At 34.5% G+C, this 15,746-nt stretch overlaps 1 protein-coding gene across 13 annotated transcripts in view; it reads right to left on the bottom strand.

The window, feature by feature from the left end:
* KTN1 (kinectin 1) overlaps positions 1-15,746 on the bottom strand; it is a 524,036-nt gene that overhangs the window by 457,607 nt on the left and 50,683 nt on the right. For all 13 annotated transcript variants that reach the window (XR_012478212.1, XM_074235885.1, XM_074235873.1 and 10 more), the window contains exons 9-13: positions 13,055-13,187; positions 11,839-11,926; positions 6,658-6,824; positions 6,196-6,264; positions 229-266 (exon numbers count right to left, since the gene is read on the bottom strand). Coding sequence is in view for 12 of the 13 variants with exons in the window: in XM_074235885.1 (XP_074091986.1) it covers positions 229-266; positions 6,196-6,264; positions 6,658-6,824; positions 11,839-11,926; positions 13,055-13,187 (495 nt within the window). In the remaining variant the exon portion in view is untranslated. The remainder of the gene's footprint in view (positions 1-228; positions 267-6,195; positions 6,265-6,657; positions 6,825-11,838; positions 11,927-13,054; positions 13,188-15,746) is intronic.

Below are 15,746 nucleotides of genomic sequence, written 5' to 3'. Positions count from 1 at the left end.
TCGAGTTATTCCTAACCTACAATTAAATTAGTCTTTACTATCTAATTGCTCAAGAATCTTTTTTTCTAAATAGGAACAAAGCAAGGTAACTGCTATATAGGAGTTATTCCAAATTTATACATTAGATTGTAAACACTACGCCTACTATAGTGATTCAATGATGACCAAGAAATTGTCATTTAAAAATAAATGTATAAATAAATAAATAAATATAAAGTTTAGCCTTACACTTTATGTAATTCTTCAGCTAGCACTGAAGCTGAGGTCTAAAAATAAAAAACAAATGAATCAAAGTTAATTCAAAAAGCATATTTGAGAGGAAATATAAAACATAGCAAAACAGATTTTTCTAAAATATGCAAAAAATCTTAATAAGAACCTTGAACTACTACAGACCTTGTTAATCTGGACTATTTGCACTTGTTTGGGATTTTTTTACATTTTGGTTGCTATATTCAATTATAATTGATTTACCTTGTAATACTATGTATTCTGTCTTACACATTTAAAAATATTAATCATTTGGATCAATGTACAACATGGAAACAAAGTAAAGACTGACAGATTCCTTTCCGTGGGGGGGAGGGGAGTAAGATTAAGGGAAAAATTATGAAACTCAAAAAAATCTTTAATAAAAATATTACTCAGAGAAGAGGTCCATAGGCTTAACATAAATTGCCAAGGGATCCCTGAAACCAAAAAGGTTAAAAATCTCTGATCTAGGAATTAAGAGATAGCCACAATCAAAAGTATTAAGAGATTTATTAAATCTGTTAAAAATTGACAGATAAGGATACAAATAGAAAACAACAAGCTAACAAATATCACATGGGTTTCTTTTCTCCCTTTACAATCAATTATAATACTAAAATAATCTATTTTTAGATGTTAAGGAAATGTGAAATACTCAATCGCACATTTCTTTTTTAAATGATCATGATATTTCCCTATCACATGAATCCAGACTAGTGTTTTAAACTTTGTCCAAATAACATTCTGCAAAGAGTTAAGATGGAAACATATTTTCCTTCAGGACATTTAAATTATAGGTATGATTTGCACTCTTTTTGGCTTATATAAAATATTCTTCCCATAAGTTAAGAATTGAAACTGTTAAGCAGACTACTACCTCTAAGTATCAAGAATAAGAGGATTTTTTTAAGTTATAGTATCAGAATTTTAGAATGATAACCATCTTTTCAGAAGAAGCAGAAGATAAGTGTTTAAATTTGAAAAATTTCATCTGATAATTTTGTCTTCACTGAATTTTAAAGAATTAAAACAATTTCTAAATTTTATTACATCTTTTTTTCAAATTGCAATGATTTAAGAAATCTGATCAATGGTGACCATGATTCTAGAGAAGCGATGATGAAACATTTCATCTATCTTCTGGCAAAGGAGTGATAGACTGAAGATAAAAAAAAAAGAAAATATGCATTTCTGGGCATAGTCAGCTTGGGAATTTATTTTGCCTTACTGAACATGTTACAAGGGTGGTTTTCCTCTTCAGTGAGTATGCTGGCCTGGAGGGTGGTTCAGAGAGGGTTAAGTGAACAGTCAAGGTAAGGAGTAACTTACCATGGAGGTAAAGAGTAAAAGAATAACAGAGAAAAAAGAAAAAGAAATAATGGTGTTTTGAGGAATTTTTTTCTCAAAGGTGTAGAGAGAAGAAAGCATAAGATAACCAAGACAGACTAGAAAGCTATATGATACATTTAATATATTTACTTAAAGCAAAATATGAAATGGAAATATAAAATGAAAATTCTGAATTTCACAGGCTCTTTCTGTCCTACAGCAAATATAGAATTGCTCATTTTATTTCTTGCTCATAATTTGAAAAATAAAATTCTAAAAACATATTACATAAATTCTAGAGATTTAGATTTAAATTCTTGAGGTTAGAGCTTTTCAGTAATTCTATAGTGAAACAGTAATTTCAGTAATTCTTTGCGTGAAACAAAGGCAAGTCATTATCTATCTCTGTACCTGAGTTTTCTTCATATGTAAAATGAAATTGTTGAGCTAGAAAATGTTCAAAGTCTTTTCCAGCTTTAAAAATCCTATAACTACCTTGGACAAGCCACTTAACCTTGCAAAAAAGCCTTGCAAAAAAAAAAAATTCTATAACTAATGAGATCTTACAACATTGTCAAAGAATAAATCAAACATCACTTGCAAAACTGTGAAAAATGCTTAGTATCTTACTAAAAAACAAAATCAAAATCCATCACTTTAAGATAAATAAATAGCTCTATAATCCTTCAGTGTTACCTGATGTTGTAAAACTCTGCATAGTATCCAACAGCATTTTCAGCTACCAAATTTATACCAACTCCTATTCTAGCTATTTCTTGGTGGTGTGGAATAGAAATTTATTAATGAGAAAGAGACTTTATATTTAAAGTTCACAGACTTATTAATGCTTGACCCTAAACAAGAAAAGTCTTATTTTAGGGTACTCTTATTAAAATGTTTCTAACTCCCCAAAGTAAAAGTAACATATTTTTATATTGTAGCAATCAAGAAATTCATTAAGTCACAAGCACTTCTAAGTATCTACTATATGCTAGGTACTAAGCTAAGAGCTGGGGAAACAAATACAAAGAATGAAACATTTACTACTTTCTCTCTGTTGGAAATAAGACCCATATACACAAACACATACACACATACAAAAACACAAAACATGGACACACAGACACACTCAGATATACAGACAGACACATACAAGGACAGATACACATAAAGAAACACACATTCTAAAATACAAAGCAGAGTGAAGAAGGGAGAGTACCAGGAGTTGGAGAATTCAGGAAAAGCATTGTGTAGAAGTTGGTTCCTCAGCTGATTCTTGAAGATAGAAGTGAGAAGGAAGGCTATTCTCTAATGCAAAAAAGGCACAGGATGTTAGAAGAAATCTTGTGTGCGTGTGTGAAGAACAGAAAGAAAGCTCATTTTTCTGGATTACAGAATATGGAAAGAGAAGTAACAAATAATTTATAATGATGCTGAAAATGCAGGTAGGAGCCCAGATAGTGAAGAGCTTGAAAAGACTTAAAGAAGGATTTATATTTTATTAAGAAGGCAAGAGGAAGCCACTGAAGTTTGTTCAGTGATGTCATAGCCATCTGTACTTTAGGGAAATCAATTGGGCAGTTGCATAAATATACTGGAGAGAAAACTTGAGTCAGGAAGACCAATCAGAAGGGGCCATTACAAAAGTCAATACTAAAAAAGAGCACCTACAGCATGAGTGTCCAACTATTTAGCTCTTCTGGATGGAATCTGCCACCAAAAATTGGCCAAGGGCCATATTACTTAAGGGTTAAGGTGGTCTACGACATTACAACGTTGGTGCATGCGCTCACCTGCTCCTTCATTTTACAGTTATGGAAAACAAGCCATATGAATGGACTTTGAGGGCATGGACTAGACACACCTGACCAAGAGAGATTGTGAAAAACTTCATGTTGTACATGTTTACATGAAGGAATTGAAAGACTCTACAAAGCAAAGAGGTCATTCCAGGCAAGAGGAACAGTAATGAAAAGGAAGAGAGAGAAGAGGAGTATCAGGTGACAGAAGATCAGTTTAGCTATACTATAGAGAAGAAATAACTTTGAAAATAACTTAAAATAGTTGTGAAGATTGATCCTTCCTAACTGAAAGGCCAATTAGGAGGCTACTGTAATAGCCCAAACTAGAAATGATAAGTCTGAATTAAAGTGGTGGTGGTGGGTTGAGTAATGGGAATTGGTCAGCTGTGAGAAAGGTAGGGATAGAAATGAAAACATTTGGCAGAGAAGTTGATACAGTAGATAGAATAATGAACCTGAGGTCAGGAAAACTGAAGTTCAAACCTGGCCTCACACACTTACTAGCTGTTGGATCCTGAACATTTCAACTCTATTAATCTCAATATCCTCATTTGTAAACCATCTGCAGAGAATACAAGACAGGATTGTTGGCACAAGAAAGAAAATAGTAGAAAAAAGAAAAAACAAGAGACACATGGACACACAGAGAATTAGTGAATGAGTAAGGAGAAAACGAGACTAAAAAAAAGCAGAGATGAGGGAGGGGGAAAAACCAAGTGGGCAATCTGCTAGGACATATATAGAGAGGATGACTTCAGTGAGAAGGGTCACCACTTATTTATCAGATACTAGAGACCAGGAGGAGAGAGTAAAGTTAAAGGTCAAGGGGATCATGTATTGTAGCAAAGAGACCTCGAAGGAAAAAGTCCTCTACTTTCTCAGTTAGTATTCAGCAAGACCCTTAGATGAAGAGGTAGGAAGAGAAGGTAAGAAAGATTTAAGGTTTAGAATAGCCTCTATGGGAAATAACTGAGGAACTCTGAGAGCAAAGTGACACATAACTTTCTCATTTCCTTTGTTTTTCTTAATTTGTTGAGCTTTTATTTTTGCAATATGGCTAATATGGAAATGTTTTGCATAATTTCACATGTATAATTAATTGATATCATTTTGCTAACCTGTTCAGTGAGTGGGGAGAGTGTGGGTGGGAGGGAGGGAGTTTGGAACTCAAATTCAAAAAGAAAATAATGTTAAAAATAAATGTTAAAAAAAAGGGGGGGAGATTAGCCTCTATGTGGAATGAGCTAGAGAATCTATTAGGAAAAAAAATCAGAGGACTGACTTGAATAGCAAAGACCTAGCTGAGGTTAATACAACAATGTAATGGGCTCAGGTCCTTGGCAATTTCCAATTCCATTCAGCAGTGGATGCCTAGGTACAGAAGAGGTGGATGACAATAAATAAAAAAAGTATTTATTACGCATGTTGTATGTGCAGAGGTTTGAGGATACAAAAGGAAAGTCCTTGTACTCAAGGAGATCACACTTTAATGGAGGAAACAAAACATCTAGAAGTTTCAGCTACCAGTTGAAATGGAAGGTCCCGTGGTCCTCAAAGTGCCAACAATGGTAAAAACAAATAGCAATATCTATTATTTGATTAATATCCTTTCCTTCAATAAAATCATCATCAGTTTCTGGACCAATTATTTGATAGTGCCAAGGACTTAAATGGCAAGAACTTTCTTTTCTGGGACATCCAAAGATATGGATGAAACCCATTTTGAGAGTTTTCCAGGCAGTATCTCTACAGAGATTTCCTCTCAGAACAATGGAGGCTCTAGAGGCTTTTGGGTCCAGGATCCTGGGCTGGTTCCATTAGTCAGAGGAGAGTTGGTGGTCAAGGTTCTAGCAGTGGCTTGCCCCACACTTGCTGCCTCAGTTTGGCTGGGTGGCCTGCTTTGGGATAGCAGATGATTGACCGGTGAGGTTCAGGAAAGCTATCTTTTCTCCATAGGACCCTCCTCCCCAGATAGGTGTTGTGGACATGCAGCCCCTTTCAAGGCTCCATTGCCTGTTTAACTATGATGAGCAACTGGCCAGAAGTTGTTGATAGTGATGAGGAAGAAGATGGCCCCCTCTTCCACAATAATTTCTCCCTCTAATGCAGGGTTGGGTGAGAAACAGGTCAAGGTTTGAGGAATACTCAAGGATCTGGGGCTCAGGAACCTGACCTATCTCCATCAGAGTCCCAGTGGAAATGATAAGGTCAAAGTGATAATGGTGGTTTGATATGTCCAGCACTCACTGCTGCAGTGAAGCTGGCTTGGCTGCCCTATGGAAAGATACAAGATCAAATGATAACTATATAAGTAAGAGAAATTAAGAGTGTGCTAAGTTAAAAAGCAGCTGTAAAAAAAGAAAAGAAACAGAGCCAAAAGCAGAGTAGAGTTTAATCAGTTAAACTTAAAGTCAAAACTGGGAAGTGAATAAAGTCAGAGCAGGGCTGACAACCTGAGAAAGGACTGAGGGGTAAAGAACATGGTGAAGAAGAACACATTTTAAGAGCAGTAAGGCACAGAGAAAAGCAGAGGTATAGATGGTGTTCAGATAAAGAAAATTCAGTCTTTGATCAAGGAAATGGAAGAGTATGCACAAAACACAAAGAGTATGAGGTGATGTTTGGCAGTTAACTATTTTTAAATACAACAGGATGAAATTACTAAAAGTTAGAGAAATAGCAAAGACATAAGACACTTCAACTACTTTATTTGTAGAACACCCAAATATCTGTATTAACTACCTTAAGTGTACAAAAGAATATTTAGCCTTCAAAAACTTAATAATGCTAAGTAAAAAGGCAATCTTATTACCTGAGCTGCCATCTCAGTATGAAATTGCTGAATCTGAGCTTTCAAAGCCTCATTTTGCTCCAGAAGATCCTTTCAAAAAATAAAAAAAGAGAAGGTAAAGAAGCATGTGTGTTCATGTTGAAAAAGAACACTAAATGGGTAACAACATAATTAATCTCTAAAACTGATTTTAAAGTAAAAAAAAAGATTATTTCAAGTCAGAAGACAGATAGTTGAACACTCTACACGGTAAAATAGGCACAAGGTTGCACTTTTACTTACAGAGTGAAATACATAATCATGAGCAAAAATCCTTATTTCACTATGAAATTTCCCAAATTGAAGCATACTACCACCATGATTTCTCCAATTTGATAATAAATTTGATAATAAATTTGATAATAATAAAGACTTATGTTATAGATAATTTAATACCACCAAACACTGCTTTTTCTAAACAGAATGAAAAACAAATACAAATACCTGTGCTTGCATTTGTAAAGAATCTTCTTTTTTAACTCTCTTTTGTTCAGATTCCATTAGCTGCATTAATCTTTTTTCCAACTGCTGTTTTGTTACCAAGGTATCTGTAAGCTTACTATGTAGACCCTGGATTTCATTCTCTTTGGCCACATATTTATTCTGTATATCTGCAAAAAACCCAATATTTTAAACATTTTTATTTTTTAATGTCCCCAATATTACATCAAGATAAATTTTAGCATTCATTTTTATAAAATTTTGAGTTCCAAATTTTTCTCCCTCCCTCCTTCCTAAAACAAGTAAACAATTTGACACAGGTTATATGCAATCATATAGAATATATTTCTTCATTAGTCATAGCTGTGAAAGAAGAAACAGACTAAAAAGAAAAATTTTTTAAGAAATGAAAATAGTATCCTTTGATCTGCATTAAGAGTCCATCAGTCCTTTCTCTAGATGTAGATAGCATTTTCCAGAATGAGTCCTTTGTAATTGTCTTGGATCACTGTACTGCTAATTCATTCATTATTGATCATCACTCAATGCTGCTGCTACTGAATACAATATTCTCAATGTCCTGTTCATATCAGTTTGTATCAGTTCATAAGGCTTTCCAGGTTTTTCTGAAATCTGTTTACTCATCATATCTTAGTGAATAATAGTATTCCATTATATTCATATACCACAGCTTAGTCAATCATTCCCCAATTGATGGGCATCTCCTCAATTTCCAATTTTGTCTTTCCTCAAAAAAAATTATTATACATATTTTGTACATGTAGGTCTTTTCCCTTTTTATTTTTAAATGTTTTTTAAAGGGCTATGGATAGTAGTTGTTTAAAAGATAGTTGAACATTTTATCGATCTACTTAATTCTTTTGCTCAATGTCTTGTAAATGTCAGTCTAATCTTATGATTCCTCCAGTGTAAGCAAAGCTTCCAGGATAGAAACTTTTTCTATCAATGTAAATCAATTCATTTGTAACTTGCAGTCTTTGACCATGATCAAGTTTTGTGCCTCAGACAATCTCTAAAGAGTCAACACAGATCAGGATTTGAACCTAAGTTGTCCTGATGTTTTCATCCACTACATCATACTATTTCTTCCTTGTACTTAGCAGAGGTTTAATAAATGCCTAAATATAATTTGTTGAACCTCATTTCTTTAAAAATATAACCTTAAATTTCCACAAGTTATTTAATTTGCTACTGAATTATTAAGTTCCCTGAGTCCAACAGGCTGGTTTGCAATTTTAAAAGCTGGAAGTAACAACAGAGAGCAACCTATTGTTTAAGGAAAAGTGGTCAATTCTAATTCTATAACATGTCCTTTGTACCTCCTCATCTTTAGATTCACTCAGTACTTGGCTCATAATAGACTCTTTAAAAATGGTGGTTGAATCCTATAACAAGATAAGGTCAAAATGGGTGCAGGATTTAGAAGTAAAAGGTAACTTTATAAACCAATTAGGAGAATAAGGAATAATTTACCAGTCCAATCTATGAAAAAGGGAGCAGTTTATGACCAAAGAATAGAGCACATTATAAAAAACAAACTCTATAATGTTGATTACATTAAAATAAAGTTACTGCAACCAAGATTAAAATGAAAGTAGTAAATTGCAAACAATTTTTACAACTAGTGTTTCTGACAAAAGACTAATGTCTAAAAGATATAGAGAACTGAGTCTAATTTATAAAAATACAAATCATTCCCCAATTGATAAATGATCAAAAGATATGGAAAGGCAAATTCTCAAACAAAGAATCAAAGCTATCTATGATCACATGGAAAAATTGCTCTAAATCATGAGGTACCACCTTTCAGATTGGCCAATATGACTAAAAAGGATAATGATCAATGTTGGAGGAGATGTGGGAAAACTAATACATTGCTAGTGGAGATGTGAACTGATCCAATCTTTCTGAAGCATAATTTGGAATTATGCCCAAAGGGCAATAAAAATATGCATGCCCTTTGATCTAGTAATGCCACTATTGGGTCTATAACCTGAAGAGATCATGAAAAGGGGAAAAAAATCCCACAAATACAAAAATATTCATAGCAGTTCTTTTTGTGGTGGCAAAGAATTGGAAATTAAGGGCGTGTCCATCAACTGGAGAATGTCTGAACAAATTGTGGTATATATTTTTGATGGAACACTACTGTTCTATAAGAAATCAGGAGGGATGGGATTTCAGAAAAGCGTGGAAAGACTTGCATGAATTGATGAAAAGTGAAATGAGGAGAAGCAGAAGAACATTATACACACTAACAATAACATGGAGTGATGATCAACCATGACCGATTTCCTCATTTCAGCAGTACAAGAATCAGACAATTTAAAGGAACTTGTGTAGGAAAATACCATCCATATCCAGAGTTTAAAAGAAAACCAAAGTTTGTGATTTTCAATTTTTAAAAGTTGTCTTATGTATTGTTATTTTTTTCTCTCTAATGTTTTCTTTCTTCCTTGTGGATCTGATTCTGCTTTCACAATATGATCAGTTATCAATCAATTTAAGCATGGTCACAAGTGTAAAGCCTATAGCAGATTTCCTTCTGTCAGGAAAAGTGTGGAGGGAAGGAAAAAAAATCGCAAAACCTTGCCAAAAAAACCCAAATGATTGATAAAACTACTATTGTATGTAATTGGAAAAACAAAAAAAATTATAAATATAAAAAAGTTGGTTGATTGATTAGATTCTCGCTTTGTTTTTTATCATTTTTCTCTTTCCAGTCAATCATTTACAGTGCTACATGTACCACTCAAGCCACAAACCAGTCTAAACCAGATTAAAATGTCATTGGAGAATAATTAACAAAATGATGAAAATAGAATGAAATATAGCTAATGCTATTATTTTTTTTAAGTTAAGATGCAACCTGGAAAGATCCTTATTTATGGATTAGTGGCCCTTGTTTCTATTTGAGTTTGACACCACTGATTTACAATACTGTGCAAGAGAGCTTTGGCCTGCTTTTATCACACCACATTTCTATTCCACCAAACATATAAACTATGAATTCCTAAGTCTACTAGTCAAGATCCTCTACTATCTTTTATTAGTCCAGCTTTCCACAGTTCTCTTTTAACTGTACTCTCTGGTCAAATCACACAACTCTCCAAGCCATTTTCCACACCTCAGACAGTTTCATTACCTCTATTTAGGATAGGTCTTTACCTTCATTGACAAATCTTATATCATCCAAAAGCTTAAGCAAAGTGACACTGGATTAATAGTATTTGTCAATAGTGAATGAAATAAAGTAGACCAGACTAGCTTTGCTCCCACCACTCCCCCATGAATGGAAAACAATTCTCTGACCCTCAAGCACCCATTTCCCCTAAGTTGTTTTTCTTCCTCTAAAACCCATCAAGGGTATTCACCTCCAAGTACCCTTCCACAGTGACACCATCACCCTTTATCTTTCAATACCAAAAGCAATCTCAATTCAATGCAACATTTATTATCAATATACTGACACTCTTAAATGCTAAAGATATAAAGATTTAAAACCAAATCACATGGGGGTGGCTAGGTGGCGCAGTAGATGGAGCAGCGGCCCTGAAGTCAGGAGTACCTGAGTTCAAATCAGGCCTCACACACATAATAATTACCTAGCTATGTGGCCTTGGCCTTGGCCAAGCCACTTAACCCCATTTGTCTTGCAAAAACCTAAAAAAAAAAAAAAAAAAAATCATACCTGCACTCCAGGAATTTATAGTCTGGTGAAGGAATGTAACATGGACACAGATAGGTTAAAATAGATATTTTGAGGAGGAAAAGAATACTAACCATTGGAGAATGATAAGGAAATATTTTACCCTTAAAATGGTACCTGGGTTACTCCATGAAGAAAGCGAAGTATTCCAAGGAAGATATGAGAAGAAAATAGCTTTCAAATTTAGAAAACAACCAGGGCAAAAGCATAGAAATGAAAGCTGGAATTTGAAGAATAGTTGGGAAAGTATGTTTGAATCAAACTGGAGCTCCAAACTCCAAACTGAAAAGTTTTATTTTATCCAAGATCCAAAAGGGCTCTTGAATAGAGGAATAATAAAGTCAGGTTTGTGGCACAGGAAGAATAACTGCTTGCAGTTATGCATGGGATAGATTAGAAAAGAGTCTATAAATAGAGAACCAATTAGGAAGTTAGTATAATAGTCTAGTTCTTTCCCTTCATGATACTCTCCTCTCTGGGTTTTTGGGACACTGTTTCCTTAGTTGTCTTCTTACCATCTCAGATTTTTCCGAGATTCCTTTACTAGAAAGAGGAGTATATTCTATTCCATATCTGTGGGTGGACCCAACAGTCTATATTAGGAAGATATTAATCTCTCTCTCTCTACACTTTTTGGGTCATCTCATCAGCACCCACAGATTTAATAATATCTTTATGGAGATTACTTTTAGATACATACTCACAGATAAAGATATAGATATATATATATATATAGATAGATATAGATATATATAGATATATGAAGATATAAATGTACATCTACACACACACACACACACACACACACAAAATCTGAGAAAGAATTATCATCTTTCCCCTCTAAACCTGCTACTCTACTGAACTTACTGAATTCTGTAGAACACAATATCAAATTTCCTGTCAGCAAAGTTTGCAACTTCAGTCATAAACCCCTCACACCTAGTCAAAGTTGCAAATCTTAGAACTTCTTTCTTCACAATTTCTGACATCTGTCCCCTTCTCTCTAATCATATGGTCACCACACCTCACCACTCTTCCCTGGAGTATCAGAAAAGTGTCCCAACTGGCCAATGTGACATTCCTAAAGCATAGGTCTTTTCATGACACTCTTCTAATCAATAAAGTAGACCCAAATTACCTTAACAGATTTTTAAGTGTGTGTGTGTGTGTGTGTGTGTGTGTGTGTACACACACACACACATATAAATCCATTTTCTATATCAGTCAATTTAGCTTCCTATTGTTCCTCACAACAGCATCCCATCTCCTATCTTTGTAACTTTGCAAAGACTATATATACCCCATCCTTCAGATGCCTTTCTTCCTCAATTTGACCTCTTAGAATTTCAAGTTTCTTTCAAATCTCAGTTTGAGTAATACTTTCTACATGTATTCTTTTAATGTAGAGTGAAGGAATGCATTAAAAACTTTACATGAGTAACTCTTCTGCCCACCTTGTTGTGCTGCTTCATGTTCTGCTGTTCTTTTCCTTATATAGCTCTGGACTTCTTCCCACCTTCTCTCAGCTTCCTGTAGTTGAACCTGGAAGTTTGAAAAGAGAAAGAAAGGAGTAGAAAAGCCTTCAGCATACTAATACAATACATTATGTGGTAAATCATCTCTCACAATTTATTTTGCCAAAACCATTTTTTCCATACTTTCCTTCCTCAAAGTGCAAATTTGCAAAGCCTGGTAATGATGTTAAGAACAAAAATGAACAATTTAATGGTTATTTCAAACATATAAACTCTCAAAATTGTTGGATCCTAAGATGTATTTTATAGTAACGGATTCAAAATATGGACCTTAGTTTCATTACCTCTATTTAGGATAGGTCATTACCTTTATTGACAAATCTTACATCATAAGTATCCAAAGGTTTAAGCAAAATAACATTGGATTAATATTTGTGAACAGTGACTGAAGTAAAGTAGACTAGAGCAACTAGAACCTTTATTGTTATTCACCCACATGGTAACATTCCAACATTTGCAATGAAATACCACAAACATAAATGATGCTACAATGCCACTAGTCAGACCAATAAATACTAGCCAAAAAAAGTTACACTTCTTTGTCCCCCAACATACAAAATATTAAAATACCGAGATATGAGAAATATTTGTACTCTGGGCCCCCCCAAATTCAGTTTATATCTATGCCAATTAACTCCCAAGTCTTCTGAGATTGGTGATGATATCCATTGCAATAGTCTACTTATCTTTTTAACAGACACCAGTGAAAAAAGCAACTACTTCATTTCTTACAGATGAAAAAAGTCCCTATAGATGTGTATAATTAGCATTTCTTAAGTTCTAGAGGGTGTGAAGTTTACCTATACTATCTTATTTACTTCTTACACTTGCAGTAATTTCTATTTTACAAAGGAAATTAAAGCTCAAAGGTTTTGCCTCAGATAATAAGTATACTAAAAATAGTGCTTGAACCAAAGTCTAGCACTGCTCACAACACTGGTCCTTTTTATATCAGCACTCTCTTTTCCCTGAGGCCATGCCACCTCAAAAAGAACTGAAATCCTATTAAGACTCAAGTTACATTCCATAAAGCTATAATTTATATTTAGGTTATCATTCACTGTGATGCTCATCTAAAATTATCAGGTTTACACAAGGGCTTAGCCCATCTCTGAAAAATGTATGAATAAATCACCTTCAACTGAGCAACTGCTTGCTCGGCACTCTTCTTTTGAATTTCCTCCTGCTGCAACTTTCCTGTTTTCTCTTTTAGTTCATTCGACAACCTATTACATTCTTGGCGGACCTTGCTCAATTCAGAAGACTGCCTGAAAATAAGAACTGGATTAATGTAATTTTCACAGCAAGCAAATGAAATAAGTATTCTTACAGAGATATTTAAAAAAAACACGAACTCCCAGTTTTCTTTTTCTATCATCTCTAAATGTAGCAATTAACAAGGTTTGGTGAGAGTTCATTATTCTTCTTAAAAACCTACTCAAAATTATAGCTACTATAAAAGGAAGACAAAGTCAGGTATCATTTTTAAAAATAATTTGAAGCTTATTTTTATATTTCATGAGCAAATTTAAAATAAGATACCATTCATCTTAGAAATCTATTACTCTTTCAAAAGACATAAGAGCATCTTCAAAAATTTATCCATTTGAAACTTTACAATAATCAGTCTTGTCTTATGTCAGAGCTACTATACAAAGTTGAATTTTTTTTAAATCCAGGTTAATCTGAAGATAATATCATTTACATATGAAAGTAACTCCAGCTAACCTTCCTTTCAAATATCTAGAGATTTCAGTTTAATTCATTTCATTTATGTGAGATTTGTATTATAATTTAAAAAAAAAAGTTGGATGAGGGTTTACTATTCTACTTAATGAGGGAGCAAAGGATACAAGAAAAATAGGAGTGGATAAAAGCAACTAACTAGCTAAATGACCAGGTCAAGTCACTCACTCTGAGGATCTACTGATCCTGAAGAAGACAGGGAACAAGTATAGTGTAACGAACTGGGGGGAGCATGGGGGAGGGGAGATTTATATGGTCGGACCCACACTTTATGAAAAATCATGTAGAGGAGGCAGCTAGGTAATGCAGTAAATAGAGTACTGGCCCTGGAGTCAAGAGGACCAGAGTTCAAATCTGATCTCAGACACTTAATAATTACTTAGCTGTGTGACCATGGGTAAGTCACTTAATCCTACTGCCTTGCAAAATTCAAAGATAAAAAAATCGTGTGCACAGCCAAATGGAGGCCAAATAGGAGTGAGTAAAAACTCAGGCAGGCAGACATACCAGCAAGTAATTAAACCAATCTGGGCATGAGGTGGTGATAATGGTCTGCATTAGAGTGGTGATAAAGTCAGAAGGGAGAAGGGGACAGATTTGAGAGATTTTGTAAAGGTGAAATCAACAGGTATTGGCAACAGATTGGATATGAAAAGAAAGGAGGAATGAGAGATAATTAAAAGCATAATGGACAGAAGGACAGTACTGCTCTTCAAGATAAAGGAAAGTTGGAAGGGGCAGCTAGGTGGTGCAGTGGATAAAGCACTGGCTCTGAAGTCAGGAGAAGCTGAATTCAAATCCAGCTGCAGCCATTAATAATTGCCTAGCTGTGTGACCTTGGGCAAGTCACTTTACCCCACTGTCTTAAACAAATAAAATTTTAAAAATACTTAAAAGGAAAGTAGAAGGAAGAAAGGGCTTACAGTGACAGATAATGAGTATTAAGTTTTAAGATATTTAAGAGTATTATTAGTTTTAAGATGTCAGAAAGGTAGCTAAAGAGATGTGAGACTGTAAGTCAGTAGGGCAATTAGGACTCCATAAGTCGATATGGGAATCATCATTATAAAGATGTTATCAATGAACCCACAAGAACTGATGAATGCTCAAGTAAATTAACATAAAAAAGAGAAAAGAACCTAGGACAAAGCCTAGTAGGATACCCAAGGTTAGAAAAAGGAATCTGGGTAAGGATCCAGCAAAGAAGACTGCAAAGGAGCAATATGACAGGTAGAAGGAGAATAAGGAAAGCAAGATGTCCCCAAAATTTAGAGAGATGATCATCTCTTATGTCCAAATCTGCTCAGAGGTCAGGCCCACTTCATTGACAAAGAGTGTATTTGTAAATTTAGAGCCAGAGTTTTGATGAAATGATGAAACTTCAAGTCTAATTCTGAGGGATTATGATAGGAGAGAAAGTGGATGTATTTTTTTATAGCCATCTTTCCTCAAGGAGTTTAGTCACAAAGTAGAAAATAAAAAAATATAGGACAAGAGCCAGTAGGAATTGGAAGAATCAAGTAAGGAGTTTTTCAGGATAGGAGAGACAAGGAGATATTTGTAAACAGCAGGGAAAAGATCAGCAGACAGGAAGAGCTTGAAGTAAAAGAGAAGGGATTAAAAAAGGAGGGGCCATCTGCTACTGGAGTAAGGCCAATTCCTCATATGAGAAAGGGCCACAAGAAGTGGCAGATTGTTTCATGACTGATATGAGGAATAGAAAGGAGGGAGCTCATGGTGAATAGCCTCAATTTTTTCTGTAAAATATGAGGCAAGAGGGTGAAGGCAAGGAAGGATCATAGTAGGTCTGAGAATGAGTGAAAAAATTTAGAAAAAACTGTGAAGAGTTGACTACTGAGCAGATAAAGGAGTGCAGAAGGACTGTGGAGAAAAAATGGTGCCCAGATGAAGTTGTGTCAGTCAGAATAGTTTTATGATTTTTTTTCCACCTTTATTCAACAGCACATGTATAAAAGGAAAGGCAGAGAAGGCAGGAAACAGTGGGAATGATCTAAAGTTAAGACTTTGCCGGGAGCAATCAGCACTATAAGAGAAGGAGGAACTCTTTGAAAAAGTCAATG

Source organism: Macrotis lagotis, chromosome 4 (genome assembly GCF_037893015.1).
Source record: "Macrotis lagotis isolate mMagLag1 chromosome 4, bilby.v1.9.chrom.fasta, whole genome shotgun sequence".
Lineage (NCBI taxonomy): Eukaryota > Metazoa > Chordata > Mammalia > Peramelemorphia > Peramelidae > Macrotis > Macrotis lagotis.
The sequence above is the reverse complement of the archived record's forward strand: the minus strand, read 5'-3'. Positions and strand labels throughout refer to the sequence as shown.